The 12,215-nt window shown below is 44.2% G+C and overlaps 1 protein-coding gene across 5 annotated transcripts in view; it reads left to right on the top strand.

Moving 5' to 3' along the window:
• AMACR (alpha-methylacyl-CoA racemase) overlaps window positions 1–12,215 on the top strand; it is an 809,944-nt gene that overhangs the window by 515,496 nt on the left and 282,233 nt on the right. For all 5 annotated transcript variants that reach the window (XM_069627095.1, XM_069627093.1, XM_069627094.1 and 2 more), the window contains one exon: window positions 7,935–8,078. In XM_069627095.1, the coding sequence (XP_069483196.1) occupies window positions 7,935–8,078 (144 nt within the window). The remainder of the gene's footprint in view (window positions 1–7,934; window positions 8,079–12,215) is intronic.

The following is a 12,215-nucleotide window of genomic DNA, read 5'->3' as shown; positions in this document are numbered from 1 at the left end:
GTGTGCTTGATGGCTTTGGATTTGTTAGCTTCAGAAGATATATAATTGGCTAAGTTCAATTTGTCAGTCTTGGCGTTAAAATCACCAAGTAGCCATATTGGAAAACGGTCAGAGTAGCGCTTTAATGTGGATTCCACGTTTTTCATGTTTACGGTGGTTGACAACACTCTTGGTGGATCATAAACATTAATTATGATGATATTCATCACCATATAGGAGAGCTTTGCAATTAAGACACAAGGCGTGGATTGGGGTAATTTAACAATCGACCAGGGAGCCTGAACAGATATTAGAAACCCACCCTTAGTGCGTCCAAGGTGCCCTTTTGTGGCGACTTCATGAACAGTGCATCGGTCATCGATTTGGAGCTCAGCTGTAATCCAGGTTTGCTGAAGGGCCACAATAGAAAACATCTGAATATTACATAATAAACCATCAGCGTCAAAAATATGTGAGTGGCCGCGTGTATTCCATGAACAGAGAAATTCAAAATGGCATGGTCAATTATGGGAGCTAGAAACATTTTCTTTAAATGATAAAGGCAGCCATTGCTAGTAACCCTCAGGTACATCTTTAGATGATCGCTTACTAGCAGACTTAAGAGGTTCCGGAGTGAGACAGGATGGCAAAATTGTGGAACATGTAGTAGTATTAGTGTGTGGCGAAGGTTTAGACAAAACAACCTTATTTGTTACTGGCATATTCGTGGTAGAAGTAACTAAGGGGCTTTTTGTGAGTGGAATATTCACTCTTTGGGCGATATAGCCAAGTTGAAGAAGATTATCTTCAAACCCATGATGTAATTAAGGGTAGCATCAGAGTTATTTGAGGTATAATGATTACTCAACTCAATTTGATCGTCTAAATGAATATCATTGGCGGTTATTACTCGTAGAGGTACAATTGTTTTAAAAAGCTTCAATATAGCCGATCGATTTAAAGGTAATTGTGGTAGGTCAATAGGAATTTGAGTCAGTTGGAGAACCTCCATTGTTTGTGTCTTTTTAATGGATGGGGGGCTAATACAGGGTCTAGGAGTACCTGTAATCCATTCTTTAGGTATAGTCTTTTGACGATTAACATCAGATTTACCAGAAGTGGTATTTTTCTTTTTGATAGATGGGATCTTTGACTGCAACATTTTTATGAAGATCAAGGGAACTGGCAATGATAGCAACAGATGGCTCATCAGTCATGACAGGATGAGATATAATTACAGTGGGTTCTATGTGGGGACAAGCAGATTTACTAGCCAATAAATGGTTGGTAGAGGACATTGGACCCCGCAAGAGAGCACGTTTTCTGCGCAAGGGCAGTGTGTTCCCATACATAAAAGCATGGTGGACCCGTTTCGGGATCTTGGATTGCAACTTGGGCAAAGAGGACACAGTTATTTGTGATGCAACATTTCTGGTGATAGGTTTGTCTTGGTGAGGAAGAGGCAAAGAGACTGGAGAGGCTTTTAAGTCGCAGTATCCATTGCATTTTCTCATAAGACTTTTATGGATCAGTAGAGATTGGGTATCGATTTTTGATTCCAATAGATTGCATTTTGCCAAAAGATGCGATAAAAGATTTTCAAGTGCATCACATTTTTTGTCAGAGGACATGCTATGATTGTTATCGCTGTCGCCAATTATAGGGCCTGGGTCAGTGGTGACACTCTGAGTGGAGCTCCTTAGTGAAAGATGACATGATTTAGTGGAGGATTTAAACATAACACTGAGCGGGGCAACCAGTGTATTAGTGAGAGGGCAAATAGCATTCGTCGTTGGTGGATTTGACGATACATGGGGAGAGATGTTTAAATTGGCAATGGTGGTGATTTTCGAAGGAGGGGTAAAGTATAAAGGAGTGCTGCTGGGCTCACCAATGGAACGATCAAGGGCTTCGCCTAGATATTCAATTTCTAGCTCATCTAACTGAGAGATGGAAAGATTGATGGATTGCTGTGTTGGGGGTGCAGGAGACACAGAGGGCTTATCATCTGATGTGGTAGAGGCAGGAAGGCCAGGGAAATCAGCACAAGCAGAGAATCCAAGTGAGCTACAGGGGTGGTGGTCATGGACACCGACAATCACAACAACAGGAGATATTGCATTAGGAGGGTCAATTACAGTGGTTACAAGAGGAGCTAGGTTTCCAGACAGTGACCCATCCAATCCAATACGTAATTTATTAATTTAGAGCTCACACAGCTCATTGGCAATATTGGATATCAGGTCGTCGGTAGATTCAGCGATTAACATTGCGTTGTTCACTTGAGAGTCACACACAGGAACAGAGAGATTAGTGGATACAGGAAAATATGCAATTATAGGGTTAGCAATAGAAACTGCTTAGAGGGGCGAGTGATCACCTTAGGAATACATATGCGCCTGTTTCACAATTTTTTATGCATTTCCAGTTTGTTAAGGTGATCCGCCATGGCGCTATAGATAAAAATAGGCTACTTCAGCGAACAAGCCCAATCAATTTCTTATGTGCCGCTTATAGTTTCCAAAAGACTGTGTACTCAGTCCCGCATATGTTTTGCGCAAATCATGCGCATATGACTCATATAACTCAGTCCACTAATACTGCCACAACCAGAAAGACATTCACTTGCCTTGCCTGTATGTTGTATCAGTTCAAAGACTCCAGATTAAAAAGTATTCATTCAAAGCATATCAGTCAACAAGAAAAGGATATAAACGGAGCAGCTGTGAAATGCAACGTAACAAGCTGTGCCACAGTAAAAACCCACGGTATAAATACTGACACAAGTTATATGTGTAGCGAGTCGCATAAAAATAGGTCTCAGTGGTCAAATATGGCATTAAAAGCTATTGGCTAAACCAAATAAGATTAAGCACTACACACTGAACACTGACGCCCCGACGCGCCACGCGATCAGGCACTTACAAGAAGGCACTTCCTCGAATGCGAATGAGTAATTGGCAATGTAATATGGCATAACTAATGGCCAAATGCCCAGGTTATAGGTAATGCGGATCATTACATGTGTACCAGTCACTCTGTTAAGGGGCTTCAATTCAGCACTCCCACTAAGTCAATGGCAAGTCTGGGATGCCCAAGGGAAGCCCTTATTTATATATTTTTATGACAAGTTATAATTCGGATGATAAACCCTCTCTTTGAATCCCCCTGACCTCACTGAGCCAAGAAGTAGGTTTGTTTTGCAAATTAAAAGATTTATTGAAAAATTAAACAAGATATATATATCACACTTTTATAATAAATTAATATTTGATCGCACACTTATGAATATGACAGTGATCAACAATGGATAATATTACACTAGCACACTTTTGTAATCACTTAGGAGTTGGTATAGAAAGGGTAAAGTAGCAGAGAATACTTTTATGGTTTCAAGGAAAAACAATGATGGAAAGAATGCAGCACAGAAATAAACTGATATGGTTTCAACAAGAGAGAATATAATCACTTTTCCCCTTGTGGCAATTCACTCCCCCTATGCAATATAAAGAGATGGAAGGAAAGCACACAGTTTTCAGGAATACAATCAACATGCGATACAGATTCAGTTCAAATTCTAGTAATCTTGGAGCAACCGGTATGCTTTTAAAACATGCAGAAATATTTTGAATGTGATTTGTACTGAAGTGAAAATATGCTAAAAATGATTTCAATTCCCTATAGGCGATTCAGGGTAGGTGACAGCTACTTTGAATTAGTTCAGGTCAACACTATCAGTGATTCATGAGGGATTATTAGGTTGAAAACGGATTTCAGCAATGCAAAGCAGAAGTAGCTATTTTTTTTACAAGTGGTGAAGTGAGCTAGTTGCAATTCGCGGCACTTTTTCCGAGTGCGTCGAGCGCGATTACGGAAAAACTATAAGGAGTAGAAGGTCGGTTTAGCTGAGTTTCTTAGCTTTAAAATGAAAGTTAAATCTCATTCCTAGTACATACGGATCAAAAGATACGGATGTTTTTTGTGGAGGTGGTTTCTCGAAATTAAAGTAAACTTCAGAATGACAAAATGCCACTTTTACAGGGTTAAAATCCGAGAATGGACACACAATTTCTATGATGCAGTTCTGGACAGGTTTAAAATGGTTTGAATCAGATTATTTTAGACTAAGAGATTGGTTCTTGCACAGTTTTCAGGATACTCACTCCTAGTCTTGGAAGGAATGGGCCTCCGTCACAGATCTTGCCAACAGATTTAGCTGCGGTTCTCGCGCCACGGACGGTCTCTGGTACCGGTTCTGCTCACAGCGATCTGGGTCAGCTCTGCTCTGCTGGTCTGGATCTCTGGTTCTGGCAAAAGTTCTTGGCACTGCACAGCGGTCTGGTCTGGATACAGCACTGCTTTCTGGGTTCTGGCATAGGGTTCTAGCCAGAATAAAACAGCACAGCCCGGCTGTTGAAAAGTCAGGTTGCAAAAGATTTTGAGGCCTGCTGAAAAGGATTCAGCTTGTAGTTCAGGCCCCTCTGCTTTAAAGTTCTGGAGTCTAAGTTCTGGATGGTCCTTCTTGATATTGTCTGGTCCGGCAGAGTGCTTAGCAAGAAATCAGTTTGAAATGGAAAATGAATGTCTCCTGCCTGTCCAAAGCAGTCTCTTTTTATGTGTTTTAAAAGTGGTTGGGTCGGCTGATTTTCTATGCCCGACCCTCCTGATAGGCTATCGAATTTTCTGTCCTCTGACTGGAGAACGGAGTAGTGAGTCAGGATGAGTCAGAATGATGCTATTTTTATGGCTGGCTGAAGTCCCTCCCCTTTGCATTTACTTAGAGAAACGATTTTTCATGACCACACATGCTTCCCAGATACACAAGTTGTTGAAATTACATGTACACGTTGCAGATGAACTAAGGTACATTCTTGCCCAACTCTGATCTTCCTAAGAGCTTGGGTTTAGAAATGACAACTTATTTTCATTTTTAGTAGGTTTTGCCATATTGGAATTTTACCCAAATTTACACAGAGGTACACCCCCTCTCTGGGCATATTACAGTAAATTACTATGTCTCTAGCATAAACACAGTGTCTACAATATTCATAATTCCCAGGGTTTTGCCTCCGAACATCAGAGTGACCAGCTGAGTCTTGAACCGTGAGTGAAATTGTCATTTTAAGAATCTCAAAGTTGTACATTTCTGTCATCTGGTTAGAATTAGTTATCAGTATTCTTATAAAAACATATATTTGCCTTCAAGTCAATTCACAAAAGTGTCTGGGTCTGCCCCCAGAAGCTTGCTGAGTCAGATGGTCACATGGCCCGTTTCCTGCCGGAGCACTGTTTACAGTTACACCTCAAATCAACATATTCAATTCAATTGAAAGAATCTTTTGTGTTGTGTCCTGCAGGCAAGTCCCCTCCCTCCCAATCAACAGGGCCATGTGATATCCTGGGCTGTTGCTGGGAAGGGCAGATGTGAATGTTTCCCATGGACAGGCAAGTCTTTTGAACTTGAAATTACATAAGACCACCTTCTGATCAATGCACAGTTCTGCAAGACGGCTCTCCTGCCAGGATTTATAGAGCGCCAGCGCCGGTCAGTGGCGTGCAATGGTATTGCACCCATTTTCTTTTTGACAGCTGTTCTTAAATTTAAAAGGGGAATTTGGCTTGACAGTTATGATCCTTGCTGACAATGTGGGGATCCTTGCAGTAGAGTGATGTGGAACACCCCACAAGAAGGTTGAATCTTTATAGTGATCTTGTGGGCCATGATTTCAGCAAATTGTGACACCAATGAAATGCATTTTTGAACAGCTGTGTGTGCAACAAAAGGATGGGTCTGGGAATTGTCAAAAGTGGATGGTGGCTTATCTGTCAGGTTTTCACTCCGCTTTTTCTGGTGGGTAGCATTGCTTTTTATGCTATCAGCAACGCACAGTGATGTTGTAGGGCTCAGATGCGTGGGTGAAAACATCCCACAACTCTGAGATATATATATATCACTTTAGTAGAGTGGGTTTGCTCGCATGTCAAGCTGCCAATCATTAGTTTTTCCCTGCTTGCCCAATCAGTCCAGTAAGATCTTCTTGCAACTCGAGCCCACTCTTCACCATGCATTAACTTTGGTCCCAGTGTTGTTACTTGGGTCCCCTCTCAGCTGCTCATTTTGGATCTCCCTGAGGGGCTTCCCCGGGTTATTCCCTCTGTTGTATTGTGCGAACTCTGCATTCACACGAGTCTTCTTGGTAGACGGCTTTCAAACTCCTCCTCTTGTCTTCGCTCACAGCGGTCTCCACATGCTCACGGTAGCACTTCAGGAGTTGGACGTCTCCGGAGCTCCTCTGACTGCTTCCACCCTAGTCAGAGGCTGTGGTCCACAACTCTGTTTACCGGCTCGCTCACCGTCATTTGCGTGGCAACTCCTTCCCACTTGGCAGGCACTGAGACTGTCTTTGCAGCAGCACTGTCTCGGGCTGTTTCACCTATATAGGCTGATATCTTCAGCTGTGCTCGCTCTTCATAGGCAGCCTCTGTATTGTTAAATAAAAAGCGGTGGTGGCACCTTTTATCAAAGCCCTGGCTTCTGCCGTTGGCCCGTCGCTCAGGAGTTGTTTTTGCCCCCCCACCTCTTTGCAATAATGTAGCTGGTTCAGCATCTCCTTCTTTGTCGCTTCATCTCTTCCACTTTTCTTCCTTAAACACAGATCCTTGTAAAAAACTCCCCCTCTGAAGTTTGAAGCGTTTCCTTTCTCTTTGTTCTGCATGAGACAAAGTATCCATGCTATTTAACTCTCCTTCAATACTTCTACTAGGATCTTTCATATTCAGCCATAATACAGGGTTCATTTAATCTACATCCACGCCCATAATCACTGCCACCGCCACTTCTCCAATGTTTACTATCCAATAACTACTGCTACTGCTTCCTCTACTACAAGTGTGTTGTTCTCAGGATGTTTTTATAGTTGTGCCAGATTCCCTCATTGGACAAACACTAGACTGTTGCATGCAGCTCTGTGCCTCCTTGTGTGGCCTCCTCGTTCCAGTACTATATTCATTTATGTCTGATGTTGTTTTACTTGAGTGGATTCCATATTATGTTGGATTAGTATTACCAGTAGGGAAAGTCAGCTAAATGTTTTGGACCAGTTAGTGCTTGTTGGACCTGAGAAAGGGGTGATTCCTTTAGGTTCATCACAGTTCCCAAAAGGCAAACCTGTCTGTGCTAGCAATTCAAAGGTTCATTCCTTCTGAGCATGCAATGGACAGTTGGTATGGTGCTAATTTCCTCTGTCAGAATAGTCACTCTGACAGCAAAATGTGTGCAAAGCATGCCATATATGCAGCTTTGGACGGTTTCATGGTTTAAATTTGGGCTGTAGAGCAAAGGATGGCTTTCAGATACCGTCTCTGAAAACATGAGTTGCTCAACTGCATGAGACGCAGCGTTCGGGAGACTGAAGGCATTTGGGGCAGATAGCTTCCTCAACCTGGGGGTTTGGCGGGTTGGTCCTCATGTCTACACAGAACTGCGCTCCAGCAAGACAGTTTTTGTTGGAGTGCAGCACCGTCTTGTTCCAGCCCAATTCCTCCCCTGCATCTTCTTGAAAATTCCTGATTGCTGCCAGGTGGAAATTTCATTGGACCAACATGGCTTCTGTTACTGGATCCAGCTGCCCCATACTGGTTGTTGGATTGAAGTTAGCAGAAATATACTGCTTCAAAAATAAAATTTGACCGCAACCCCAATCCTACAGGTGCAACTGTGAAGAACTCTGGAACTGTCCATCATATGTCCCAAACACGACTGCGTATTGATTTGAATATTAGGAAGCAGAATGTATGCTAATAATTTCCTGTTGAGATTGATTGATGCAAGGAGCATTTCTGCTCAATTAAAATCATGCTTCCCACAAGTTTCATGTTATTTATTCATTGTCTGTTTTTACCCCCGGAATGTGATTTGTGTATGAAGGCCAATCTACTGTTGTCTTTCTTTGAAGGTGTTATGGAAAAACTGGGTCTTGGTCCAGAGAAACTTCTGCAACTCAACTCCAAACTAATTTATGCGAGATTAACAGGATACGGCCAGTCCGGACAATATGCCACTGCTGCAGGACATGACATCAACTTCTTGGCCATTTCAGGTATTTCACGTAAAATGGGTTATGGAGCAAAACGTGAAGGTCAGATTACAGCTTTACTTTTATTGAATTCATGACAGAGGATATCAGAGGTGCATGTTTATTCCGTCAATATGCACGTTTCTTCAGTTATCCTGCTAAAAGGCCAGGGGTCGAAGAGGGTGGGAGTAGTTGGAAGCGGTTCTTCTCTACTTTAAAAAAAAAAAAAAATGAGTTTGACTGTTCCTATACTTTTATTTGAAAAATAAACCGTTCAGGGATAGTTCAGTTTTAAGATAAAAGTCTAGGAAGAAGTTATAACTTGCACTGTACTGAACATTCCCATAAATCTCAGGGGTTTTTGTGTGGAGGTTTGGATTGCTCATGGGATGGGGTGTAGCGATGGTGGTACATACCATTTCAGCGCATCCAGTTTGGCGCGGCCTCCTAGCGGTGACCGGTCCGGCGATGGCCTCTTTTGGCGCCAGCATGTTTCGTCGTGGCAGCACCATTAAAAAAAAAAAATTTAAAAAAGCATATTGATTCTACCTCGAACCCTTGCCTGCAGGAATGGGAGACGGATGAGCTCCCACAGAGCTATGGAGATCTTATCATTTTCACCTGCACCAGTTACTTATAAGCTACACCAGCGTTCTCAATGACCCATTTTAATATGAGTAACTGGTGCAGATAAAATCGATAACAGCTCTATAGCCCTTCACCCAGCCCTGCAGGGCAGGTTCGCGACAGCCCTAAGTTAATATATATTTTTTAAAATGTTATTAAAAGTGAACTGCTAAAAGTTCAATGTTAACTAAATAAAAAAAAATGCGGCAAAGTGGCCGTGCCGAACAGGCTGTGCCAAACAGGCTCCCGCGGCGAAACGTCCGCGCCAAATCACTCAGCGCCGAATTGGCTGCACCTAAATGTCCTGCTCCGTGGCGATGGGTCTTGTCGGAAGCGGGAACAGGCCAGCAGGGGCTACACATCCACTACTTCTTTTTATACACTTCGACCACTATAAAAAGGCTGGTTATAGCCGTGCTCATTGTGAGTAAAAAAAGACTAGACTACCTTGCTAAATATGATGTCACGGGTAAAAGCAAAGTACAATCGATAGTATTTTCCTTGTTGCATTATAACAACTCTGCTGCTCTTGCACGTTACTCTATTTTGCGATTGGAAACATGGGAAGACGAAAGGTTAATTTGTATGCGAACTGTCACCAATGATCTGGATTACATATCTATGCCTATTCACTGTAGAAAATATAATATTTTGTTTTGACCATTATTCGCACACTGCCTTCTCTAGCTCATGCACATTTCTTTCATGGTGCCTGTTTTGCATTGCAGATACTAATTCGGGCAGTGTCCTTCACTTCACATGCACTCACCTCTGCTGCTCCACCCTAACCGCTCTTACCGTATTGTTCCTCCTCAAATAGGATCTGAAATACGTTTGTCTGCCTTTTCTGTGAATGCCCCTGACGCCTCCTTTTCACCCCTTCCTTTCTCCATCACAAATATGGCATTCAAGATTAGCTGTCAAATGAGCCTTTCTTTTTAGCCCTCACGCCAAACTAAATAAAAAAAAATACCCAAATACAGGCACCACATGAGCCCCATCTGTATACCGACTGCTCGTTAACTATGCATTGAACACTCCTAAGTAAATGTCATGTATTTGTTTTGTATTTGTAAAGTACATCTTTCTGCCTCCGGTATCTTGGCACTAGAGCGAAACCAAAGTTTTGAGCCAAAGACCAAGTCAGTGGATGGGAACAGCTAGATAGTTGAAACGTTTCTGAAAGCTACGTGATCGTCCAAGTCACGTGTGTGCAGGAGAGGAGTTCCAAAGAATGTTGACCTGAATTGAAATAGTATGGCCACTTTTCTGGGATGTGAATCTGGCGTGGTAGTCCGAAGATTAGACAGACGTCTTGTCCCACACCGAAATGGTGTGTTTGGTGGATGCCAGAAGATTCCGCCACTGTCGCCGTTCTGGGGGGGGGGCATGTTGGAGAAAGCATAGCGGGATGGGTAATTGCGCTTGTTCGAGGTCCATCCATCTAGGGCGGTTGGTGAGGACTTGCCATGATTGGATACAGGACAGTTGGGCCGCCATTTGGTATTTCTGCAGGTCAGGGACCCCGGGGCCACCCAGTTTCGCTTTGCCCAGCATCGTGGATTTAGGGATCCTGGGCTTTTTCCCCCCTCCAAATAAACTGCAGCATTTTCTTCTGTAGGCGTTGAAGGGCTGGCGCCAGAACGGGCACCGGGAGTGTGGAGCACGCATACAGAAATCTCGGTAGTAAGTTCATCTTACAGGCTATAATATGGCCCATCAGCGATATCTCTTGTGCCGCCCAGCGTCTCAAATCAACCTCTAAGTTTGTAAATAATGGGGGAAAATTAGCTCGATAGGTCTCGCTTGGGTTGGCCGGGATCTGAACTCCCAAGTAGCTAATTCCTTTGGTCGTCCATTGTATTGGGCACAGCGGAACTAGGGCTTCTCGGTCTTCTCGGGTCAAACCCACTCCCGTGGCGGCTGATTTCCGGTAGTTGACGGTGAAGCCTGTGACCTTGCCATAGCTCGTTATCTCAGCCAGGGCTTGAGGGAGGGAGGAGCGGGTTTTCGTGATAGTCAGGAGGACATTGTCTGCGTAGAGGGCCAGCTTGTGGTGTGCCGGGCCTGATTGAAAGCCTTCGACTGCAGGGTTCAGCCTGATCCGCTGGGCAAACGGTTCCATAATTAGAGCGAAAAGAAAGTGGCGACAGCGGGCATCCCTATCGGGTTCCGCAAGTTAGGTTGATGGGGGAGGAAAGGGTGCCATTAACTCTGAGAAGGGTTTTGGGAGCTTTGTAATTTGCCAGCGTCATAGTGGAGAACTCCGGGCCAAATCCAAAAGCCTCAAGGGTGAGCCTCATGAAAGTCCAATCCACTTTGTCGAACGCCTTGGTCGCGTCCAGGGCCAGAAGCACCAATTCCCGGGAATCCCGGGAGGCAAGTTCCACCAGATCCAAGGCTCTTCGAATGTTGTCGGCCGTGGAGTGGTGTCTGAGGAAGCCATTCTGATCCGCACTGATCATCTCCGGCAAGAACTGAGATAGACGTGATGCCAGGATTTTAGAGTAAATATTAGCATCTATGTTGAGCAGGGCAATGGGTCTATATGATGCAGGGTTCTTCGGATCGCCTCCAGGTTTAGGTAATAAGACTGTAATTGACTCCTGCATGGACGGGGTTACAGTGCCCGTGGTCCTGAACGAGTTAAACAACTGTACCAAAGGTGCTAATAGTTGGGGTTTGAAAATCTTGTAAAACCTGGTTGTATACCCATCAGGGCCAGGGGCTTGGGATTTAAGGGCTTTTATTGCCTCTTCCACTTCGTCAGTAATCGGCGCCTCCAGAGAGTCACAGGCTGTTCTTTTTAGCCGGGGAAGCGCTGCACCCCGTAGGTATTCCTTCTGTTCCTCCATGTCCCGCACGGGAGCGGTCATCACCTGAGTCAGGTGGGTCGCAGCGAGCTGCAGTTTGTCCTGGTCAGCGGAATGGACCTTGCCTCGTTGGTCCCGCAGGCCCACAATTGTATTGTTCCTCTTCGCCTTGGCAAGTTTGGCCACTAGTAGCTTATTTGCTTTGTTGTTTTTAGCATAATAAAACTGTTTTGCTTTTGCCATTTGGTGGGCAGTGTGTTCGGCATAGTGGGCCTCAATCTTTTTTTGTGCAATCCGGATGGCCCGCTGAGTTTTAGGGGTCCAGCCCTTCTCCTTATGGGTTCCTTCTGCATTTCTAAGGTCTTCCTCGAGGCCCTGGCGAGTTTGACGTTTGTGTCTATGATAGGCCGCTCCTTGCGCAATCATTTCACCCCGCACTACTGCTTTTATTGTGTCCCAAGTATTGGCGGTGGAGGTGTCTTCACTGGGGTTCTCCTTAAAGAAGTTGGTGATCGTGGTTGCGATCGCGTCTCTCAGTGGCATCTCATTGAGAATCGTATCATATAGAGTCCATCTGCGCTGTTGGGGGTTAGCTGGTTCCTGCACTCGGATTTCCAGGGTCAACGGAGCGTGATCAGACAAGATTCTGGAGCCAATTGTCACATTGTTGGTGAACGTGAATATTTGTGGGGACACTAGAAGATCTATCTCTTTCGGATGG

The sequence above is a fragment of the Ambystoma mexicanum genome, chromosome 6p, assembly GCF_040938575.1.
Source record: "Ambystoma mexicanum isolate Mex_15411 chromosome 6p, UKY_AmexF1_1, whole genome shotgun sequence".
Classification (NCBI taxonomy): Eukaryota; Metazoa; Chordata; class Amphibia; order Caudata; family Ambystomatidae; genus Ambystoma; species Ambystoma mexicanum.
This window is presented reverse-complemented; position numbering and strand designations above follow the sequence as displayed.